The 24,504-nt window shown below is 42.8% G+C and overlaps 1 protein-coding gene across 1 annotated transcript in view; it reads left to right on the top strand.

Moving 5' to 3' along the window:
- Positions 1 to 24,504, top strand: part of LOC127630610 (E3 ubiquitin-protein ligase MIB2-like) — a 242,287-nt gene that overhangs the window by 96,676 nt on the left and 121,107 nt on the right. The window contains exons 6-10 of the mRNA XM_052108221.1: positions 9,614 to 9,756; positions 13,743 to 13,850; positions 14,117 to 14,221; positions 17,693 to 17,855; positions 18,225 to 18,358. Of these exons, the coding sequence (XP_051964181.1) occupies positions 9,614 to 9,756; positions 13,743 to 13,850; positions 14,117 to 14,221; positions 17,693 to 17,855; positions 18,225 to 18,358 (653 nt within the window). The remainder of the gene's footprint in view (positions 1 to 9,613; positions 9,757 to 13,742; positions 13,851 to 14,116; positions 14,222 to 17,692; positions 17,856 to 18,224; positions 18,359 to 24,504) is intronic.

Here is a 24,504-nt window from a genome sequence, read left to right as displayed (position 1 = left end):
AGATGTTGTCTTGGTTTTAGGGTTTGTGTTGGGATTAGGGTTTGTGTTAGGATTAAGGGTTGTGTTAGGTTTAGGGGTTGTGTTAGGATTAGGGGTTGTGTTGGGTTTAGGGGATGTATTGGGTTTAGGGGTTGTGTTATGTTGGGTTTAGGGGTTGTGTTAGGATTAGGGGTTGTCTTGGTTTTAGGGGTTTTGTTGGGATTTGGGGTTGTGTTAGGATTAGGGGTTGTGTTAGGTTTAGGGTTTGTGATAGGTTTAGGGGTTGTGTTGGGTTTAGGGGATGTGTTCGGTTTAGGGGTTGTTTTAGGATTAGTGGTTGTCTTGGGCTTAGGGGTTGTGTTGGGCTTAGGGGTTGTGTTAGGGTTAATGGTTGTGTTGGGTTTAGGGGTTGTGTTTGGTTTAGGGGTTTTGTTAGGGTTAGGGGTTGTGTTGGGTTTAGGGGATGTGTTGGGTTTAGGGGTTGTGTTAGGATTAGAGGTTGTGTTATGTTTAGGGGATGTGTTCGGTTTAGCGGTTGTATTAGGATTAGGGGTTGTCTTGGGCTTAGGGGTTGTGTTAGGATTAGGGGTTGTGTTAGGTTTAGGGGTTGTTTTGGTTTAGGGGTTGTGTTAGGTTTAGGGGTTGTGTTGGGTTTAGGGGATGTGTTGGGTTTAGTGGTTGTGTTGGGTTTAGGGGTTGTGTTAGGTTTAGAGGTTGTGTTAGGATTAGGGGTTGTGTTAGGATTAGGGGTTGTGTTAGGTTTAGGGGTTGTGTTGGGTTTAGGGGATGTGTTCGGTTTAGGGATTGTGTTAGGATTAGGGGTTGGGTTGTGTTGGGTTTAGGGGTTGTGTTAGGATTAGGGGTTGTCTTGGGCTTAGGGGTTGTGTTGGTCTTAGGGGTTGTGTTGGGATTTTGGGTTGTGTTAGGATTAGGGGTTGTGTTAGGTTTAGGGGTTGTGTTGGGTTTAGGGGATGTGTTGGGTTTAGGGGTTGTGTTAGGATTAGGGGTTGTCTTGGGCTTAGGGGTTGTGTTGGGATTAGGGGTTGTTTTAGGATTAGGGGTTGTGTTAGGTTTAGGGGTTGTGCTTGGTTTAGGGGATGTGTTGGGTTTAGGGGTTCTGTTAGGGTTAGGGGTTGTGTTAGGATTAGGGGTTATGTTTGGGTTAGGGGTTGTGTTGGATTTAGGGGATTTGTTGGGTTTAGGGGTTGTGTTGGGTTTAGGGATTGTGTAAGGTTTAGGGATTGTGTTGGGTTTAGGGATTTGTTAGAGTTAGGGGTTGTGTTGGGTTTAGGGTTTGTGTTAGGGTTAGGGGTTGTGTTGGGTTTAGGGGATGTGTTGGGTTCAGGGTTTGTGTTAGGTTTAGGGGTTGTGTTGGGTTTAGGGGTTGTGTGAGGTTTAGGGGTTGTGTTAGGATTAGTGGTTGAGTTAGGATTAGGAGTTGTGTTGATTTTAGGGGTTGTCTTGGGTTTAGGGGTGGTATTGGATTTAGGGGTTGTGTTAGGATTAGGGGTTGTGTTGGGTTTAGGGGTTGTGTTCGGATTAGGGGTTGTCTTGGGTTTAGGGGTTTTGTTGGGTTTAGGGGTTGTTTTGGGATTAGGGGTTGTGTGAGGTTTAGGGGTTCTGTTAGGATTAGTGATTGTCTTGGGCTTAGGGGTTGTGTTGTTTTTAGGGGTTGTGTTGGGATTAGAGGTTGTGTTAGGATTGTTGGTTGTGTTAGGTTTAGGGGTTGTGTTGGGTTTAGGGGATGTGTTGGGTTTAGGGGTTGTGTTATGATTAGGTTTTGGTTTGTGTTGGGTTCAGGGTTTGTGTTAGGATTAGGGGTTGTCTTGGGTTTAGGGGTTGTGTTGGGCTTAGGGGTTGTGTTAGGATTAGGAGTTGTGTTAGGATTAGGGTTTGTGATAGGTTTAGGGGTTGTGTTGGGTTTAGGGGATGTGTTAGGTTTAGAGTTGTGTTAGGATTAGTGGTTGTCTTGGGCTTAGGGGTTGTGTTGGGCTTAGGGGTTGTGTTAGGATTAGGGGTTGTGTTAGGGTTAGGGGTTGTGTTGGGTTTAGGGGTTGTGTTGGGTTTAGGGGTTGTGTTAGGGTTAGGGGTTGTGTTGGGTTTAGGGGATGTGTTGGGTTTAGGGGTTGTGTTAGGATTAGGGGTTGTCTTGGGTTTAGGGGTTGTGTTAGGATTAGGGGTTGTGTTGGTTTAGGGGTTGTGTTAGGGTTAGGGGTTGTGTTGGGTTTAGGGGATGTGTTGGGTTTAGTGGTTGTGTTAGGTTTAGGGGTTGTGTTGGGTTTAGGGGTTGTGTTAGGGTTAGAGGTTGTGTTAGGATTAGGGGTTGTGTTAGGATTAGGGGTTGTGTTAGGTTTAGGGGTTGTGTTGGTTTATGGGATGTGTTCGGTTTAGGGGTTGTGTTAGGATTAGGGGTTGGGTTGTGTTGGGTTTAGGGGTTGTGTTAGGATTAGGGGTTGTCTTTGGCTTAGGGGTTGTGTTGGTCTTAGGGGTTGTGTTGGGATTTGGGGTTGTGTTAGGATTAGGGTTTGTGTTAGGTTTAGGGGTTGTGTTGGGTTTAGGGGATGTGTTGGGTTTAGGGGTTGTGTTAGGATTAGGGGTTGTCTTGGGCTTAGGGGTTGTGTTGGGCTTAGGGGTTGTGTTCGGATTCGGGGTTGTTTTAGGATTAGGGGTTGTGTTAGGTTTAGGGGTTGTGCTGGGTTTAGGGTATGTGTTGGGTTTAGGGGTTTTAGGGTTAGGGGTTGTGTTAGGATTAGGTGTTATGTTAGGGTTAGGGGTTGTGTTGGATTTAGGGGATTTGTTGGGTTTAGGGGTTGTGTTGGGTTTAGGAATTGTGTAAGGTTTAGGGATTGTGTTGGGTTTAGGGGATTTGTTAGAGTTAGGGGTTGTGTTGGGTTTAGGGGTTGTGTTAGGGTTAGGGGTTGTGTTGGGTTTAGGGGATGTGTTGGGTTCAGGGTTTGTGTTAGGTTTAGGGGATGTGTTGGGTTTAGGGGTTGTGTGAGGTTTAGGGGTTGTGTTAGGATTAGGGGTTTTGTTAGGATTAGGAGTTGTGTTGGTTTTAGGGGTTGTCTTGGGTTTAAGGGTTGTGTTGGATTTAGGGGTTGTGTTGGGGTTGTGTTAGATTTAGGGGGTTGTGTTGGGTTTGGGGGTTGTGTAGGGCATTGTGTTTGGTTTAGGTGTTGTGTTAGGTTTAGGAGTTGTCTTATTGTTTGGGGATGTGTTGGGTTTAGGGGATGTTTTAGGGTTAGGGGATGTGTTGTGTTTAGGGGTTGTGTTGGATTTAGGGGATGTTTTAGGATTAGGGGTTGTGTTCGAGGTTGTCTTGGGTTTAGGGGTTGTGTTAGGATTAGGGGTTGTGTTAGGTTTAGGGGTTGTGTTGGTTTAGGGGTTGTGTTAGGGTTAGGGGTTGTGTTGGGTTTAGGGGATGTGTTGGGTTTAGTGGTTGTGTTAGGTTTAGGGGTTGTGTTGGGTTTAGGGGTTGTGTTAGGGTTAGAGGTTGTGTTAGGATTAGGGGTTGTGTTAGGATTAGGGGTTGTGTTAGGTTTAGGGGTTGTGTTGGTTTAGGGGATGTGTTCGGTTTAGGGGTTGTGTTAGGATTAGGGGTTGGGTTGTGTTGGGTTTAGGGGTTGTGTTAGGATTAGGGGTTGTCTTGGGCTTAGGGGTTGTGTTGGTCTTAGGGGTTGTGTTGGGATTTGGGGTTGTGTTAGGATTAGGGTTTGTGTTAGGTTTAGGGGTTGTGTTGGGTTTAGGGGATGTGTTGGGTTTAGGGGTTGTGTTAGGATTAGGGGTTGTCTTGGGCTTAGGGGTTGTGTTGGGCTTAGGGGTTGTGTTTGGATTAGGGGTTGTTTAGGATTAGGGGTTGTGTTAGGTTTAGGGGTTGTGCTGGGTTTAGGGTATGTGTTGGGTTTAGGGGTTTTAGGGTTAGGGGTTGTGTTAGGATTAGGGGTTATGTTAGGGTTAGGGGTTGTGTTGGATTTAGGGGATTTGTTGGGTTTAGGGGTTGTGTTGGGTTTAGGAATTGTGTAAGGTTTAGGGATTGTGTTGGGTTTAGGGGATTTGTTAGAGTTAGGGGTTGTGTTGGGTTTAGGGGTTGTGTTAGGGTTAGGGGTTGTGTTGGGTTTAGGGGATGTGTTGGGTTCAGGGTTTGTGTTAGGTTTAGGGGATGTGTTGGGTTTAGGGGTTGTGTGAGGTTTAGGGGTTGTGTTAGGATTAGGGGTTTTGTTAGGATTAGGAGTTGTGTTGGTTTTAGGGGTTGTCTTGGGTTTAAGGGTTGTGTTGGATTTAGGGGTTGTGTTGGGGGTTGTGTTAGATTTAGGGGGTTGTGTTGGGTTTGGGGGTTGTGTAGGGCATTGTGTTTGGTTTAGGTGTTGTGTTAGGTTTAGGAGTTGTCTTATTGTTTGGGGATGTGTTGGGTTTAGGGGATGTTTTAGGGTTAGGGGATGTGTTGTGTTTAGGGGTTGTGTTGGATTTAGGGGATGTTTTAGGATTAGGGGTTGTGTTGGAGGTGGTTTTGGGTTTAGGAGTTGTTCTAGGGTTAGGGGTTGTGTTGGGTTTAGGGGTTGTATTAGGGTTAGGGGTTGTGTTGGTTTTAGGTGTTGTGCTGGGGGTTGTGTTGGGTTTAGGGGGGTTGTGTTAGGTTTAGGGGTTGTGTTGGATTTAGGGGATGTTTTAGGATTAGGGGTTGTGTTGGGTTTAGGAGTTGTTTTAGGGTTAGGGGTTGTGTTGGATTTAGGAGTTGTGTTTGGTTTAGGGGTTGTTTTAGGGTTAGCGGTTGTGTTGGGTTTAGGGGTTGTGCTTGGGGTTGTGTTAGATTTAGGGGGTTGTGTTGGGTTTAGGTTTGTTTCGGGGGATTGTTTTAGGTTTAGGTATTGTGTTAGGTTTAGGGGTTGTTTTAGCGTTAGGGGATGTGTTGGGTTTAGGGGTTGTTTTAGGTTTAGGGGATGTGTTGGGTTTAGGGGTTGTGTTGAATCTAGGGGGTTGTGTTGGATTTAGATGATGTGTTAGGATTATGGGTTGTGTTGGAGGTTGTGTTGGGTTTAGTAGTTGTTTTATGGTTAGGGGTTGTGTTGGGTTTAGGAGTTGTGTTGGGTTTAGGGGTTGTGTTAGGTTTACGGGTTTTGTTGGGTTTCAGGGTTGTGTTTGGTTTAGGAGATGTGTTGGGTTTAGGGTTTGTGTTTGGTTTAGGGGTTGTGTTGAATTTAGGGGGGTTTTGTTGGTTTTAGATGATGTGTTAGGATTATGGGTTGTGTTGGAGGTTGTGTTGGGTTTAGTAGTTGTTTTATGGTTAGGAGTTGTGTTGGGTTTAGGAGTTGTGTTGGGTTTAGGGGTTGTGTTAGGTTTACGGGTTTTGTTGGGTTTCAGGGTTGTGTTTGGTTTAGGAGATGTGTTGGGTTTAGGGTTTGTGTTTGGTTTAGGGGTTGTGTTAGGATTAGGAGTTGTCTTGGGCTTAGGGGTTGTGTTCGGATTAGGGGTTGTTTTAGGATTAGGGGTTGTGTTAGGTTTAGGGGTTGTGCTGGGTTTAGGGGATGTGTTGGGTTTAGGGGTTCTGTTAGAGTTAGGGGTTGTGTTAGGATTAGTGGTTATGTTAGGGTTAGGGGTTATGTTGGATTTAGGGGATTTGTTGGGTTTAGGGGTTGTGTTGGGTTTAGGGATTGTGTAAGGTTTAGGGATTGTGTTGGGTTTAAGGGATTTGTTAGAGTTAGGGGTTGTGTTGGGTTTAGGTGTTGTGTTAGGGTTAGGGGTTGTGTTGGGTTTAGGGGATGTGTTGGGTTCAGGGTTTGTGTTAGGTTTAGGGGTTGTGTTGTGTTTAGGGGTTGTGTGAGGTTTAGGGGTTGTGTTAGGATTAGGGGTTGTGTTAGGATTAGGATTTGTGTTGGTTTTAGGGGTTGTCTTGGGTTTAGGGGTGGTATTGGATTTAGGGGTTGTGCTAGGATTAGGGGTTGTGTTGGGTTTAGGGGTTGTGTTCGGATTAGGGGTTGTCTTGGGTTTAGAGGTTTTGTTGGGTTTAGGGGTTGTTTTGGGATTAGGGTTTGTGTGAGGTTTAGGGGTTCTGTTAGGATTATTGATTGTCTTGGGCTTAGGGTTTGTGTTGTTTTTAGGGGTTGTGTTGGGATTAGAGGTTGTGTTAGGATTGTTGGTTGTGTTAGGTTTAGGGGTTGTGTTGGGTTTAGGGGATGTGTTGGGTTTAGGGGTTGTGTTAGGATTAGGTTTTGGGTTGTGTTGGGTTTAGGGTTTGTGTTAGGATTAGGGGTTGTCTTAGGTTTAGGGGTTGTGTTGGGCTTAGGGGTTGTGTTAGGATTAGGGGTTGTGTTAGGGTTAGGGGTTGTGTTGGGTTTAGGGGATGTGTTGGGTTTAGGGGTTTTGTTGGGTTTAGTGGTTGTGTTAGGATTAGGGGTTGTGTAGGGTTTAGGGGTTGAGTTTTGGTTTAGGGGTTGTGTTGGATTTAGGGGATGTGTTAGGTTTAGAAGTTGTGTTAGAGTTAGGGTTTGTGTTGGGTTTAGGGGTTTTGTTGGATTTAGGGGATGTGTTGGATTTAATGTTTGTGTTGGGTTTAGGGGATGTTTTAGGGTTAGGGGATTTGTAAGGATTAGGGGTTGTGTTAGGTTTAGGAGTTGTTTTAGGGTTAGGGGTTGTGTTGGGTTTAGGGGTTGTGTTTGATTTAGGGGTTGTGTTGGATTTAGGTGATGTTTTAGGATTATGGGTTGTGTTGGAGGTTGTGTTGGGTTTAGTAGTTGTTTTATGGTTAGGGGTTGTGTTGGGTTTAGGAGTTGTGTTTGGTTTAGGGGTTGTGTTAGCTTTAGGGGTTGTTTTAGCGTTAGGGGATGTGTTGGGTTTAGGGGTTGTTTTAGGTTTAGGGGATGTGTTGGGTTTAGGGGTTGTGTTGAATTTAGGGGGGTTGTGTTGGATTTAGGGGATGTGTTAGGATTAGGGGTTGTGTTGGAGGTTGTGTTGGGTTTAGTAGTTGTTTTATGGTTAGGGGTTGTGTTGGGTTTAGGAGTTGTCTTTGGTTTAGGGGTTGTGTTAGGTTTAGGAGTTGTTTTATTGTTAGGGGATGTTTTTGGTTTAGGGGATTTGTTGGGTTTAGGGGTTGTGTTGGGTTTAGGGGATGTTATAGGGTTAGGGGATGTGTTGTGTTTAGGGGGTTGTGTTGGGTTTAGGGGTTGTGTTGGATTTAGGTAATGTTTTAGGATAAGGGCTTGTTTTGGAAGTTGTGTTGGGTTTAGGAGTTGTTTTAGGGTTAGGGGTTGTGTTGGGTTCAGGAGTTGTGTTGGGTTTAGGGGTTGTGTTGGGTTTAGGGGTTGTGCTGGGGGTTGTGTTGGGTTTAGGGTTTTTTGGGGGGGTTGTGTTAGGTTTAGGGGTTGTGTTAGGTTTAGGGGATGTTTTAAGGTTAGTGGATGTGTTGGGTTTAGGGGTTGTGTTGGATTTAGGGGATGTGTTATGATTAAGGGTTGTGTTGGAGGTTTTTTATGGATTTAGGAGTTGTTTTAGGGTTAGTGGTTGTTTTGGGTTTAGGGGTTGTGTTGGGTTTAGGTTTTTTGTTGTGGATTGGGTTAGGTTTAGGGGTTGTGTTAGGTTTAGGGGTTGTTTTATGGTTAGGGGATGTGTTGGGTTTAGGGGTTGTGTTGGGTTTAGGGGATGTTTTAGGGTTAGGGGATGTGTTGGGTTTAGGGGTTGTGTTGGGTTTAGGGGTTGTGCTGGGGGTTGTGTTGGATTTAGGGGGTTGTGTTGGGTTTAGGGGTTTTGTTGGGGGTTGTGTTAGGTTTAGGGGTTGTGTTAGGTTTAGGGGTTGTTTTAGCGTTAGTGGATGTGTTGGATTTAAGGGTTGTGTTGGATTTAGGGGATGTGTTAGGATTAGGGGTTGTGTTGGATTTTGTGTTGGATTTAGGAGTTGTTTTAGGGTAAGGGGTTGTGTTGGGTTTAGGTTTTTTTGGGGGGATTGTGTTAGGTTTAGGGGTTGTTTTAGGGTTAGGGGATGTGTTGGGTTTAGGGGTCGTGTTGGGTTTAGGGGATGTTTTAGGGTTAGGGGATGTGTTGGGTTTAGGGGTTGTGTTGGATTTAGGGGGGTTGTGTTGGATTTAGGGGATATGTTAGGATTAGGGGTTGTGTTGGAGGTTGTGTTGGGTTTAGGAGTTGTTTTATGGTTAGGGGTTGTGTTGGGTTTAGGAGTTGCGTTTGGTTTAGGGGTTGTGTTAGGTTTAGGAGTTGTGTTAGTGTTAGGGGTTGTGTTGGGTTTAGGGGTTTTGCTGGGTGTTGTGTTGGATTTAGGGGGTTGTGTTGGGTTTAGGGGTTTTGTTTGGGGTTCTGTTAGGTTTAGGGTTTGTGTTGGGTTTAGGGGTTGTTTTGGGTTCAGGGGTTGTGTTGGGTTTAGGGTTGTGCTGGGGGTTGTGTTGGATTTAGGGGTTTTGTTGGGGGTTGTGTTAGGTTTAGGGGATGTTTATGGGTTAGTGGATGTGTTGGGTTTAGGGGTTGTGTTGGATTTAGGGGATGTGTTAGGATTAGGGGTTGTGTTGGAGGTGGTGTTGGATTTAGGAGTTGTTTTAGGGTTAGGGGTTGTGTTGGGTTTAGGAGTTGTGTTGGGTTTAGGGGTTGTGTTAGGTTTACGGGTTTTGTTGGGTTTCAGGGTTGTGTTTGGTTTAGGAGATGTGTTGGGTTTAGGGGTTGTGTTTGGTTTAGGGGTTGTGTTAAGTTTAGGGATTGTGTTGGGTTTAGGGGATGTGTTGGGTTTAGGGGTTGTGTTGGGTTTAGGGGTAGTGTTAGATTTAGTGGATGTGTAAGGTTTAGAGGATGTGTGTGAGTGTGTGTGTATTTGTGCGTGTGTTTGTGAGGTTTTTTTGAGTGTGCATGGGTGATTGTGTGTGTTTTTGTGTGCGTGTGTGTGTGTGATTGTGTGCGTGTGTGTGTGTATATGTGAATGTGTGCGTGTGTATTTGTGAGTGTGTTTGTGTGTATGTGTGTGTGAGAAAGTGTGAGTTCTCTTGTGAATGTTGTGAGTGCGTGTGTGAAAGTTTGAGTTTATGTGTTATTGTGTTTGTTTGTGTGAGTTTGTTTGGAAGTGTGTGTGAGTGTGAGTGTGTGTGTGTTTGTATATGTGTGAGTGTGTGTGTGTGTGTGTGTGTGAGTGTGTGCGTTTGTGTGTGTGAGTGCGTGTGTTTGTGTGTGTGTGAGTTTGTGCGTGTGAGTGTAAGTGTGCGTGTGTGTGTGAAAGTTTGTTTGTGTGTGTGTCTGTGTGAATGTTGGTTTGAGTGTGTTTATGGGTGTGTGTGTGTCTGTGAGAGAAAATTCCTGTGTGTGAGTGAGTGTGAGAGTGTGTGTGTGTGTGTGTGTGTGTGAGTGTGTTTGTATTACTTTTTGGGGACCAAATTTCCCCATAAATATAGTAAAACCCGAAATTTTTGACATTGTGTGGAAAATTTGTTCGTCCCCATGAGGATAACGGCTTATAAATTATACCAAACAATGTTTTATTGAAAATGTAAAAATGCATAACGTTTTCTGTGAGGGTTTGGTTCAGGGGTTGTGTTAGCTTTATGGGATAGAATATATAATTTGTACAGTATAAAATCATTATGTTTATGGAAAGTTCCCATAAAACATGGAAACACAACATGTGTGTGTGTTTGTGTGTGTGTGTGTGCAGGAGAGCATGCGGAGCTGAAGCGTCAGGAAAGTGCAGACACTCACTCGTTTCAGCAGGGTGATAAGGTCAAGTGTCTCCTGGAGGTGGACATCCTTAGACAAATGCAAGAGGGACATGGAGGCTGGAACCCCAAGATGGCTGAGGTGAAACTCGTGTACATGTCAAAGTTTCAGGAGTGACAGTCTGTGCACATGACCTATTTAAAGGAATAGTTTACTAAATGTAAAAATGAACATCCTCTCGAACCCGAATTATGTCTTTTCAGCTGTGGAAAATAAAAGCAGATTTGCAATGTTCATGCTGCTCTTTTCAGTATAATGTAAGCAAACGGTGACCAGGGGCCATCAGAAAACACCACAAAAATGTAATTATAGAATTCCAAGTTCCCCTTCTGTCACTCACTCAACGTTGTGTCGAATGAAGTGAGACAAGGGGTCTTCCTTGGGAGCCTCGTGTAAATATGACCTTGAGAAAAGGCCAATGAGAAATTGGCAGACAGAATAAACATGTCCCGCCCCCGGACATACGGGTATAAAGGGAAGCGGGCATGTTTCTGTCAGTCAGATTTCCGAGCGGTTGTGCATTAGCAAGCTGAATTTCACCACTGTTCCACTCACCTCTGTTGGCAAGAAGCACTGCTGTTGGATCCTACGGCGCATTTCCAGCAGCGTTCTCTCTCTCTGCACGCTGTGCAGTATATGCCCCTGGGCGCTTCAACAGCGTTTTTCTCTGTTTTTCTTCAGTGTTTTCCCCCTAAAAGAGTTTTGATTTTTCTAAGAGTTTGTTTTCACTCATAAAAGAGCAATACACAAGCAGGCGTTGAATGTCCTTTTCAGGACGCGCCTTTTTAAAAATGCCCTTCCACCTCAGTGTAGTTCCTGGATGCAGTCAATATCTCTCCAAGACCGAGGGCCACAGACGCTGCCTCGTGTGCCTGGGCAACAATCACACTGAGGTGGAGTTTGTGGATGGCTCATGTTTTCACTGCGATAACATTACCATGGCAGCGTTGTGGTCACTTCAGCCACCCCCCCCCCCCCGCATCGCTGCTCCTTCCCACAGGATTGAGGATGACCGGGCTGATGATGAAGGTGACTCGGGGATGATGATGGGCTTGGTTTCGCCAGGTAAATCCCCACGAACTACCCGCCTCCCGGCATGCATGCGTGCTTCCGTCCCAGCTCTGGATGAGTGTGACACACCTCGCAGCCAGCCGGCATTCTCCCTTGAGCCCCCGTAATTGGATGAGGACATCGCCGCTGCATCGGAGAGTGTCCAGGCTTCTGATGCAGAGGACTCAGATGGCCAACATGCTTGCCCGAGCTGCTGTAGTTGTGGGCTTGGACTGGAACCCTCCGTCATCCCCACAGCCTTCACGGCTCTATGATTTGTACCTCGGGTCAGGGCACCACTCCCAGCCACACCACCCCCCAATGCCTCCGGTACCTTTCTTCCCAGAAGTGCATGATGAGCTGTCGAAGTCATGGAGGGCTCCTTTTACTGCCAGGAACCGAACCCTTCACTCGTCTGCTTTCATGACCCTTGTTGGCAGGGCAGCCCAGGGGTACACTGTGGTCCCCCAGGTGGACAGAGCGGTTGCGATCTACCTGTGTCCCGAGAATGCAGCCAACTGCCGTGATCACTCGGTACTCCCCTCCAAGGCCTGTAGGATGACATCGTCGCTGACTTCAAAAGCCTACAGCGCCACCGGACAGGCCGCCTCCGCCCTGCATGCCATGGCTCACCTGCAGGTCCACCAAGCCAAGGCACTCAAAGAATTTCACCTGGGTAGTCCCGACCCCGATGTGCAGCAGGAAATGCGCTCTGCCACCGACCTCCCTCTCAGAGCCACGAAGATCACAGGCGGGCACTCGGGCGGGCGATGGCCACCCTCATGGTCCAGGAACGCGACCTCTGGCTGAACATTCAATTCAATACACGATTAAATTTGCCCAGCTCCCGCTTCGTTTCAGTGGTATTCGCTCCAGCTACGTACGTGGAAAAAATGCCTGCGCTTTACGGGCAGAACTCACGACTCTGCTTCTCAAGGATGCAATAGAGCTGTCCTTCCAGCCAAGATGAATAAGGGTTTCTTCAGCCCTTACTTCATCGTACCCAAGAAAGGCGGTGGGTTGTGACCAATCTTGGACTTGCGAGTTCTCAACCGGGCTTTGCACAAACTTTGCACTAATGTTCAAAATGCTCACGCAGAGACAGATTCTAACCTGCGTTCGACAGCTAGATTGGTTCCCGGTGGTAGACCTGAAGGACGCGTACTTCCACGTCTCCATCTTGCCTCGACACGACCCTTCCTACGGTTCGTGTTCGACGGCCAGGCATATCAATACAAGGTCCTCCCCTTTGGCCTGTCCCTGTCCCCTCGCATCTTCACCAAGGTCACAGAGGCAGCGCTTGCCCCAGTACAGGAAGTGGGCATCCGCATTCTCAATTACCTCAATGACTATCTCATCCTTGCTCTCTTTCGAGAGTTACTATGCACGCACAGGGACCAGGTTCTCAGGCACCTCAGCTTTCTAGGGCTTCAGGTCAACTGGGAAAGGAGCAATCTGCTTTGGCGGACGGCGTAAATGGAACGCCGTCTCCAAACAGAGGTTATCTCACTGGGTTTTTGAAGCCATCTCTCTGACTTACCAGTACCAGGCCGTGCCTGCCCCACTTGCAGGTTCGAGCACACTCAACGAGAAGTGTGGCATCCTCGTGGGCACTGGCCAATGGCACCTCGCTAGCAGACATCTGCAGAGCAGCGGGCTGGGCAACACCAAATTTTACAATCTCAGGGCTAAGTCGGTCTCGTCCCGTGTTTTGTCAGGTCCGAGCCGGTTGAACTCGGTAATTGCGAATTACTTAATTAATACACTCAGGAAACTCCCTGTGATGTATTTTCTGCGGTACAGTCCCCCTGTCGGCAGACCCGCGTCTCCCTTGAGCAGTTCCACTGCCCCCAGTGCCGTGTTTGTAGAGCTCTACCCTCATCAGGCAGGACCTACCACCACGCCGCTCCCACATGTGACTAGACAACCCACATGGTTTATTAGCCACATATCACCTCCCCCTAGTCTGGGCAGGATGTGACCTCCGTAGGGTCTTTTCTCTCTGAAAGAATAGGATCAGGAAAGATCGCCTTCCCCGACCCATTTGATAGCATTAAGCTTCACACTCTATGTGAGAGACATAGAGAGAGAAAAGGCCGTGGCTGCCGGGCTTGTTCCCATGCTGGTCATGTAGCACATGTTCCCCCATCAGTGGTGCTGGGAACCTAAGGGCTCTATATGACACTTTTTCTGGGGCGTTGGGGAGGGTTAGGTACAGCTGTTACAGTTGCTTCTAGCACGCTGCAGCCTGCTTGCACCCATGTCAGCACAGTGAGTGACAGAAGGGGAATGTCATGGTTACTATTGTAACCTCCGTTCCCTGAGGGAGGGAACGAGATGTTGTGTCCCTTCTGTCACAGCAATAGACCTACCACTGTAAATGGCCGTACCTTATTCTCAGCTCCTTAGTGCAAAAACCTGACTGACAGACACATGCCCGCTTCCCTATATACCCCTATGTCCGGGGGCGGGACTTGCCAATTCTGTCTGCCAATTTCTCATTGACCTTTTCTCAAGTTCAGAGGTACGTGAGGCTCCCAAGGAAGACCTCTTGTGTCACTTAATTCGACACAGCGTCTTGTTCCCTCCCTCAGGGAACAGAGGTTACAACAGTAACCATGACGTTTTCTGCTCATCTTCTTTTTTTAATCCAAAAAGTTCTGTAACTTATAGTGAAAAGTAATGTATTAATATAATATGTAATTGATGTCAGCCAGTAAAACACACTGGATATCAAAACACACATTCAGATGAAAACATCAGTCTAAGTGATGGTAGGAACGGTAGGTTTAAGTTTGCCTATGGAAATTTTCAGTCCATCATAAAATTATTGTCAACAGGATTACTCTGAAAGATTGCCATCACACACAACTCCTCACATCCTCACACAATGACGTCTCATCACAGCCCTCGTAAAAACATTCAGCCCGTGAACCAAAATATCCTTGATCTGTCTGTGGTTGAAGGTCTGTGTGCTCGACAAACAGTTATTGATTTCTTTGAATTGTATTTGATAGTACATCTCCAGAATCGGGACAGTGCACCGAATAACAGACCGTGGAGATGTGAGAGTCCAGTACAGCAACAATATACGCTGGACATTTCATCCAGGAGCTCTGACCAAAGTAAGTGCAATCCCAGGAAACATGTTTTAGTGGACGGTCTGTAACTCTGTTTCACCTGTGTGCCATTTTAGTAACCAGTAAAGCTGTATGAATCCTGCTCTGTGTGTTTAAACAGCCCGTAAATAGCTCACCGTGCATGCTGTGATAGTGATTAGCTAAAGCCTCAGACGACTTTGACTAATCACTGTTTCAGGAATTTGCTGTTCCTCTAATAGCGTCTCACCTCAAACAAACCTGCCTTTCTCTCTGTCTGTCTTTCTCTGCAGGTGAATACCTTTGCAGTGGGTGAGCTGGTGAAGGTTCTTGATGACATTGACAGTGTGAAGAGGTTACAGGTCGGTCATGGAGAGTGGACAGACAGTATGGCTCCAGTAGGTTCCTCAAGCTCTGGCCTATATATTGAATAATCACACTGTATTTGTGGTAAATCTGCTGCCGATAGAAAATGAATTCATATTGTGATCTAGTTGGTGATTTTGAGTTTAGTTCAGGTATTTTTGTGCAAATTTTAGGATTTTGCATAAAAAATGTGTTGTATGCACAATCTCCAGAATGTGCATACAACACTTATACACTCACTTGAGGTGGATACATTTATCAACATGTGCATAAACTATGACAGACACATTTACTCAATAATATATTCCTACAGAATTGATAAAGAAATACAGATGCACATCAAAACTGTCATGTGACTTTGCCTCAACAAGTCATGTGAATACATAATCCCTCAGAAAATATCCTCAATATCGTCTCAGATGTTGTTCAGGTGATTGTGAAATGTTAAAGTCTGTTATCACAATGATTATCTACTATTACCTCCCAGAACTGTGACAGACAGAAGACTTCTGGCGCTGAAAGACATTTATTACATTTCATTAGAAAAACAGAGGCTTCGACTTCAATTTTCATTTCCTCAGAAGTGTCAATTTTCTTCTGTTGGACACATGGGATGGAAATACTGCTTTATTCTGAATTCGTAACTTGAATGGAAACATGAGAACAGCTCAATGGCACCGGAGATTTAAAATCTCCAGCGATTTCTCCGTAAACTGTTTTGACAGAGGCAGTGTGCTTTGATGATGTTATGTTCTGTGTATTGTGTTTCATTATTATGTGCAGTGTTGGATTTCTAATAAAGAAAAGTGTTTCTTGTGTTCTCTTCACTGGATATGTGCAAAAAAACCAACAGCACAACCGTGTACTGTACTCATGCATAGAAATATAATAAATAGAATTGTATTAAATGTTATTTTAAGGCTGTCAGTTTAACATTTTAATTCAGTGTTTTTAATTACTTAAAAAAACAACATGTTAATCAAATTAACACAACTAATCGTGTCAGCCTGAAGCAGAGTATGTGAGCGGAGTGGGAGCGGAGCGAGGAGCGGGTTTTTAAAAAATTGGAGCATCAGTGTTTTCTCTCGGTCCAAGAGCGCTCCACTAACACCTGTTAACAGACCTTAATGCAATAATTCACCACTTGTTGAGCCGTGTTAAACACTATTGGAATGAAGAAAAGATGGAATTTATAATATAACCAGAAAGAATGTGATAAAAAACATTTTAAATCTAGTAGCACTCTTGCGACATCCAGCGCAAAGGTCACTTTCGCTTTCTGTTTTCACGCCCCCTATTATTGAGTTAATCTTGCTGTAAAGCTTGACTTAACTACATGCTTGTGTCTCATCTCTTTATTCCTGCATCAACTGCCGTTTATTGAAAATGAATGATGGGATGGCGAAGGAGAACACGAGTGGGGAGGTGATTGACAAGATCAAAGGTTTTTTGCGAAATCTTAAAAGACGTGTCCAGAAAACACGATGATAATCCGTTCATATGTGGAGAGAAAATCTAAACGTCATCAAAACATACATCTATGTCTCTCCTCTATTAAATATTTTGAATAATCATATCATCATTCTAATGTAATGCATCACAATCTTAACTGTAGGCTATTATGTCCCGCATTAAATAGAAATGAACTTTTAACAACGCAAAACACCAACTGAACTAATCAACATGTTAATATTGTGTAGTTTGACTTTAATCCATTGACATCTGAATTTATTTTAGTGCCGTAGGCTAATTTATGCGTTATTCATTTGCAGATGAAGAAGCTCAGCAAATGCAATTAGAGGAAGATTTTAAAACGATATATGTATGTATATTAAACATATAGTTTTGACAGTCTTATCTTAAGTGTAGAACATTCTGAGAATATTTTTTTTCGTTCACAGAATTATAGGGCAAGGTTAATTAAAAGAAGTGCAATAATAGAAAATAATACATAATAATTAGGCAATAATACATATTCCTTATAATGTTTTTTTGTGGTAATTTATTAATTTAATGTAATGTTTTGTTTTGTTCTGGTAATTTATAAAAATAATTTTAGTTTGGTAATTTATATTTAATTTAAAGTTTTTATTTATTTTTGTCATCTTTTTGCATCTAACAATTTATTTAATTGATGAAACCCAGAGAATGCTGCCGATATGTGTCACAATTAAGCTATAAAAATGATATAATTTAGTCTTGGGCTAATGTTAGTGCTCTAATAAAGCACATTGTAGCTTTTCTTCTAGTATTAAGTGTTTATTTTTTATTTAATACATCTTCTGCATGGAAGGTTGTGATATTAAAAAGCATACTGAAATGAATTTACAGTGGAGAGGTAGTTAGGCGCTAATTTTGACATGGAGCGAACAAGGAGCGGGGTTTCTCTAATCCAGGAGTGCAGAGTGAATGAGGAACGGGAAATGGACAACCCGGAGTGGAGCTGGAGCGGAGTGATTAAAGAATGCTTTGAGCACGGAGGGGAAATTGTTGCTGCTCCGCTCACATACTCTGGCCTGAAGTAGCACCTTCATGATTGCGTTTAAAGGGCACCTATTATGGCATTTAAAATGTTCCTAATATTGTTTTGGGAGTCCCCAACAACAGTTTTACATGCATGCAATGACAAAAAACACTTTTGTTGTCTTATAATATGCATTTATGTTTACCTGATTTGCTCACCGACTCCCAAATGATTCGTTCAACGACTCATTTTTCCTTTGCGTGACTGCAGTGATTGGTCAGATGACCCAGTCAGTTGTGATTGGTATACTCTGTGCAGAGATTGTCGGAAACAGAACGCCCATCACCGCTTTGTAGTAAAAAAAAGGCACAAGGTTCGGGCTATACTTGTGTGGTATAGTTGTAAATATAAACTCTAGCCACTGATTCTTCACATGCTCATCCCTGGGCAGTGAAAAAAAGGTCGCCTTTTGGTCAACAAGATGTTTTCAAGTTTTCCCTGGTGTCTCCGCGCGCAATGAGTGGGCCGGACAATTTGATAATTTTTCGTCTTGACGTCACAACGAAAAGGAAAATGACTCGTTGGAAAATCGATTCATTACATTGACTCAGAGTCGACTCCTACTTTTGAGAGACAATAACTTTTTTTATATATAAAACTTTGCAGGATGTTTTTGTTCACTTAAATCTATGTTACACACTACATGAAAGGTAATTTTCAAAATTCCATAATAGGTGCCCTTTAAATTTCAATCCAAATTCCATTCAGGACGAGTTTCGTTCAGCAGGGGGCAGTCAGCTCAACTCCAGCTGTACAGACAACAAACACACTCACTGACAGCAGACACACAAGACAAGGACGCATTCTTCTGGTGTATTTATCATTACTTAAATGATTGCACAGTGTTTTGGCCAACTTGTGTTGCTTTTAAATGTGCTATAGAAATAAATGTGTTAATGTAAATGTGTGTTTGTGTGTGTGTCTGTGTGTGTGTGTGTGTGTGTGTGTGTGTGTGTGTGTGTGTGTGTGGGTGTGTCAGGCTTTGGGACAGGTTGGAAAGGTGTTGAAGGTGTATGCAGATGGTGACCTGCGTGTGGCATTCGGAGGTCAGACGTGGACCTTTAACCCCGCGTGTCTGTCTGTTCAGCCCGGTGAGGTCGACGCCAATCTGATGACCGCAGAGAACTCCAGCGAATCAGGAAGTAAGAACTCGCTGGAAGTACCTGAACACACCACTCCTCTCTCAGATCATGTATGCTGATCATTTTCTGGCTAATAAATACATCTTCTGTTTTCTTCCATGATGAAGGCTTTGTTTCTCATGTGTGATGTCTTTCAGTGTATCCCCCTCACATGCCATCACTGGATTGCTTGTGATATGTGTGTGACTTGTGACATTATGACTCATTCTGACTAGTTTACAAGGGTTTTGAGCTGTGAGACAGTAATGGTTGGCTATGTAATGTCCCACGGGAAACTTAGGGATAGAACTTTCAGTTTGGGTGAATGATTTGGGCCTCCTATCATTTCTTTCCTCAGTGTTTTAACTTCTCTCTCTCTGTGTGTGACAGGTACAGTTATTTCAGTCCTGGAGAAGTTGCTGTCTCAGTCCACAGAGCAGGATCATCCAGGACGGCTGGTCATCGAGGCGGCACACGGCAGTGCCATTAAAGTGCGTGAACTGGTGCAGAAATACCCAGACAAGGTCAGTTTGAGCGGTTTCCCCCTCTCACAGTCTGAAGAAACTGGATTCTGTTTCTGTTTTGTTCCTCAGTTATCTCAGAGGGATCGAGCCTTTCCTTTTATAAACACACAGGTGTGTTCTGTGAGCTACAGTAATATACTGATGTGAAACTGAGGACAGCTGGTTCAAAAGAGGTGGTGTGGGTTCATTCAGTACAGTCTCTAAAGGGAGGGACCAACAACACTACTGGGTAAGCAGGGAAACAGAGACGTGAATAGTTTGACTGCACAGTGCAACAGACATTACAGTAAATACAAACAATTAAAGAGAATATACATTAAGGGGACTCAGCGAGTATTGACGTTGACTATCACACCTGGAGTCGTGAATTTGAATCCAGGGCGTGCTGAGTGACTCCAGTCAGGTCTCCTAAGCAACCAAATTGGACTGGTTGCTAGGGAGGGTAGAGTCACATGGGGTAACCTCCTCGTGGTGGTGATTAGTGGTTCTCGCTCTCAGTGGGGCATGTGGTGAGTCATGTGTGGATCGTGGAGAGTAGCATGAGCCTCCACATGCTGTGAGTCTCTGCGGTGTCATGCACAATGAGTCACGTGATAAGATGCGCCTATTGACGGTCTCAGAAGCGGACGCAACTAAGACTTGTGCTCTGCCACCCGGATTGAGGTGAGTAACCGCGCCACCATGAGGACCTGCTAAGTAGTGGAAATTGGACATTCCAAATTGGGAGAAAAGGGGATAAAAAATATATATACACATTAAATACACAATAAACCCAGTAAACGCAATACTGTATATAACATACAACAAGACATGAATTGCAGAGATATATACAGTATATATTAAAGGGGGCATGAAATGGAAATTGATATTTAAACATACAGTATAAGAGGAAACTATACTATAAATACAAACTGTAAATTTCAGAACTCCAAACTTCCTCCCCATCTAAAAAGAGCATTTATAGTTCCCACCTGTTTTCAAAACTGTGCTCAGTTGTATTCACACACCCCACAATATGTAATTGCTCCCTTGGCCCCGCCCACTGGCGTTCAGTGTGTATCGTAAACAGAGCGTGAAAGAGACAGGACTAGGGTTACTAACTATTCTTGAACAGCAAAGGGGACCCAGCTGGACTAATCTGAAGTTTATTGTGTATATAACATGAATTTCACAGATGTCTTTGACCGTTGTCATGTTTATCGCGTTGCTTTTAAAAGATGCGGTATCAGCCCATCTGCGCTATTTTAATTGTTGTTGTATGTAAACAAGCACTAGCTGAATGTCTTTGACCGTTCGGATGCATTTCTGGCCATGTGCGCTTCAGTGCAGCTATGTGTGTGCCATCCATCCATCCATCCATCGTCAACCGCTTATCCTGTGTACAGGGTCGCGGGGGGCTGGAGCCTATCCCAGCTAACATTGGGCGAAAGGCGGGGGACACCCTGGACAGGTCGCCAGTCCAGCTATGTGTGTGCGTCTTTTTCATTTTGCTATGGACTGTGTACAGTAATGTGCAAAAGTTTTAGACTCTTGTGAGAAATATTGCTTAGTGTGGATGTCTTCAAAAATAATGTCATAAATAGTTTTCTTTATCACTTAATGTCATACAAAGTCCAATAAACATAAAAAAGCTAATCTTCTATCAATAATCAATTCTCTTAGATACACCTGCACACAGTTTTTCTTGGTTGTTGGCAGATTGGATGTTCAAGCTTCTTGGAGAATTCACCACAGTTCTTCTATCTGTTTGGGCTGTCTCGACTGCTTCTGTCTCTTCATGTAATCTCAGACTGACACAATGTTCAGTGGGGGTCTCTGTGGGTGTCATGACATCTGTTGCAGGACTCCCTGTTCTTCTATTCTAATCTTTTCTATTTGCAAAAGTAATGTTTTGGAGTCTAACATTTATATTTCCTAGTGACACACTAAAGCTGAAGATCTAAATAACCATCTTAAGACAAATGCTTTTGTGAAACATCTTATATACAGTACTGTATGTGCAGCTAATATCATCATGGACTTCTTGTGAATAATTCATAATATGATTGAAGCTGTTATTGAAGATTGGGGCAGTTATAAACACTTGGAGTTGACAGAAAAACTGTGAGTAAACGGTTTAATGAATATTGCAAATGTCATGGCTGTTTGATAGTTTATGGTGCTAATGTGCTTGAGTGAATAGTTTAACCCTCTGGTATGGAGCCAAATCAATCACATTAATAATTCACGCACAAAAAATTATTATTTTATTATATATTATTATGCGTAGACAATTTCACATGCATGAAACCTAATTCACGTACACAAAAAAAATGCACGTGAAAAAAATATATATTAACAAAAAGCTATTCACATGCACAAAATAAAAGTATGCATACGTAATAACATACTTCATAGATATACAACTAGTCGCAAAAAGTTTCAAATGTTTAAAATGTACGAGTGTATCCATGAATCTGAATGTGCAAATCGTCATTCACGTGTCCTGGATTACTGTTGTAAAGGCTTCATTTCCATTCTAATTAATCCATATTGCGCAAAAGGTGCGCAGAATCAGTGGCTTATGATATGATTGGTTAAGCTTGCATCTGATTGCCTAAAGAGTACGACAGACCCACGTGGGAAGAGAGCTCTGCCAGGAAAGTCTAAAAAATACACACACACAAATCCGAGGGGATTCACACGTGAATGACGATTTGCACATTCAGATTCATGGATACATTCGTACATTTGAAACTTTTTGCGACTAGTTGTATATCTATGAAGTTTATTTTGCGTTTGTAAAATATATTTTACGTATGCATACTTTTATTTTGTGCATGTGAATAGCTTTTTGTGAATATATATTTTTTTCATGCACATTATTTTTTTTTTGTGTACATGAATTAGGTTTCATACATGTGAAATTGTCTACACATGTGTGAATAATTTTTTGTGCGTGAATTATTAATGAGATTGATTTGGCTCCATACTCTGGGGTCTGAGGGTTTTTTGGGCCCTGGAGAAGTTTTGACATGCCGTGACACTTGTGCTTTTTTCAATGTCTGATAACACTATATTCAACGCAAACTGGGCTACAATAAAATGTGATTAACATGTATGTATATGTTTTTTATTTTTGAGAAAATAACATTTATGCATGTTTTTGAAAAACAAAAATTTTAAGTTACTGAAATAAGGTCATATAACACATACTAAACATTTGTCCACAAGCCTTTAGAACTGAATCTTGTAGCCTAGAGTTTTTGCTACAAAATGATGTGAAAACCATCCTGATCACTCATTCATACAAAACAATATAGTAATTTAACTTTTGTAAGACAATTTTAGTGTTAGAAAGTTCACATGCGAGGAGGCGTGAACTATCATGAATATTGATTGTAATTCACACCTGAGGAGACAAAAGACCCCTCCCCTGGGCCTATCAATGAGGAATGTGACAGAAAGAGAATGAATGTGAGGAGACCTAATGATCCAAATCAAGTTTTAAGTTAAAAGACGTAATCTGACTATACATTTTCTTTACATAGACTTAATGTTAGACCTACACTACTGTTAAAATAAGTCTCTTCTGCTCACCAAGACTGGATTTATTTGATCCAAAATACAGAAACAACATTGTGTGTACTCTTTTTACAATTTAAAAGAACACTTTTCTATTTGAATATATTGTAAAATGCAATTTGTGATCAAAGCTGAATTTTCAGCATCATTACTGCAGTCTTCAGTGTCACATGATCCTTCAGAAATCATTATAATATGCTGATTTTCTAATATGGGCATATTTAAAGTGCATTTTACTCATTTAACCTGAACACATATTTGCAAGCAGAAGCTTTGTTGATGATAATGAGGCAGCATAAACACTAGATAAAATATAATCTAAACATTCATATTATTTTTATATCATATTAGATACAATTTAAATATCTGCTTTAGCCGAAACAGCATTTAAATGTAACTAAAACTTGCTTATTAGGACATATTTCAAATGTCAATACTCTGAACCCTGGCTGGCAAGTCTGGAAACAGTCCCACTAGTAAAATATGTACATGTTTATATAAAATAGCATGTCAACTAATGAAAACTAAATTACTTACTTCTCCGAAATTGTATCCTCGACTGGATCAAGTCTCTCTTCAAAATACAAACGTTCATCTGAGTCCCGCTCTTCTTCTGAGGAAAATGTTAAATCTTCGTCACTATCCAGGAGTTTTCTTACTTGTGTATCGTGCTGTCTTTCAAACGCACAGAAAAGTGAATGACTTTGTTTTTAAGGCACAGTCAGGAGTGTTCACCATTTGCATTGATCGTCTCAGCACATTAGCATATGAATGTCGCGCTCTGCCCATGATAATTAGCTGAGCCAGGAGAAACTGTACATCGCTTTGTTTCAAACATTTACATTTACATTACATTTATGCATTTGGCAGATGCTTTTATCCAAAGCGACTTACAGTGCACTTATTACAGGGACAATCCCCTCCGGAGCAACCTGGAGTTAAGTGCCTTGCTCAAGGACACAATGGTGGTGGCCTTGAGTTTCGAACCATCAACCTTCTGATTAACAGCCCTGTGCATTAGCCACTACGCCACCACCACTCCCAGAAACAGATTGCATTGCAGGAGAATATTTGTTTTACATTTGAATTGTTTTATTAAAAAGTAGACATTTAAAGCTTTCTTTAGACATATTTTTCATGTTTGTGTAATAAGTATTCGCAGTTTCAGTTCATTTTTGTGACGTGTTTCTGAAATATGCTTGTGAACACTGAGACTGCTGAAAACTCACCCTTTTTATGTTCTTTATTTTTCAAAAGCACAAGATTTTGTTGTTATTGTGAGTGTACACAAATAAAAGTAGACCCTTTATAGTTTCTAATGATGTCTTACACTTATCTGTATGCCCCAAGATGACTGAGTATTTGATGTTGTTTCTGCTGTAATGACAGAAAAATCCAGCAGGGCGCAACGGCGTGTCCGTCGACCCCAGAGAGTTAATATTCGGATACAGTGTGATGGATGTACGTTATGTGTAAACCCTGAAATTTAGTTTTATAATGTTGTGAAAAGTATATTTATTCTCTTCCGATTGAGTTTAAAATATGGTTGTATTTGAGGTTGTATGTCTGCACGATGTTAGCCAATCAGAACAGTGGTTGTTTACATTTAAATTTAAAGGAGATGCTGAGGCCAAAAATGAGCGTTTCTGTTATGAACGAGCAGCGAAGGCAGACGAGGAGATGCGGATGCAGTTGCAGTTCAACTTTATTACATAAACAAACAGGCAAAACACAAAGGAAAACCCTCAATGGGGAAATAAACATAACATAGAAAACACGGGCAGGGAACACACACCAGGCTAACAACATTCAACGAACGACAAGGAGTGAACAAAAAGCAGGGCTTAAATACACAGTGAGTGATGACTGAATAAGACACAGGAGAGAACAATGAACAAAATGGCAGTGATGATGGCAGGTGGATTCTGGGAAGTGTAGTTCTTTAACAATGACAAGTGAACACGAAGGCTAACAAAGAGACTAAGCGGCTACACAAGGGACAAAAGTGAAAACTAAGGAATGCAAAGGTGACAAAAATGGCAGACAGAGGGCAACAGTGAAACAAGACAAGGAATTCCTAACAGTTTCAGACAGAGGGCCAGAAACAGGGTGGGAAATGATAATTTATTACTAAACTGCAACCCCAATTCCCAAAAAGTTGAGACCGGGGCAATTTAAGACTAATAACAATTTGACGAGTTGAAATAACAAGACGATGTGAAACAGGAGATGTTAAACCTGTGAGGTAATCATGTAATAGTATATAAGGAGCCTCCAAAAACAGCCTAATCCTTCAAGAGCAAGGATCATTCAAGACTTGTCAATTTGCCAACAGATGCTTCAGCAAATAATCCAGTAACTTGATGACAATGTTCCCCAAAGACAAATTGGAAGGATTTTAAGCATTTCCCCCTCTACATTGCAACATTATAGTTAAAAGATTCAAGAAATCTGGTCAAATCTCGGTGTGTAAAGGGCAAGACGAAAACCACTTCTGAATGTGTGTGATCTCTAATCCCTTAGACATCACTGTCTTAAAAAACATAATTCAACTGTAATGGATATCATGAACATGGGCTTGG

Source organism: Xyrauchen texanus, chromosome 37 (assembly GCF_025860055.1).
Source record: "Xyrauchen texanus isolate HMW12.3.18 chromosome 37, RBS_HiC_50CHRs, whole genome shotgun sequence".
Lineage (NCBI taxonomy): Eukaryota > Metazoa > Chordata > Actinopteri > Cypriniformes > Catostomidae > Xyrauchen > Xyrauchen texanus.
The sequence above is the reverse complement of the archived record's forward strand: the minus strand, read 5'-3'. Positions and strand labels throughout refer to the sequence as shown.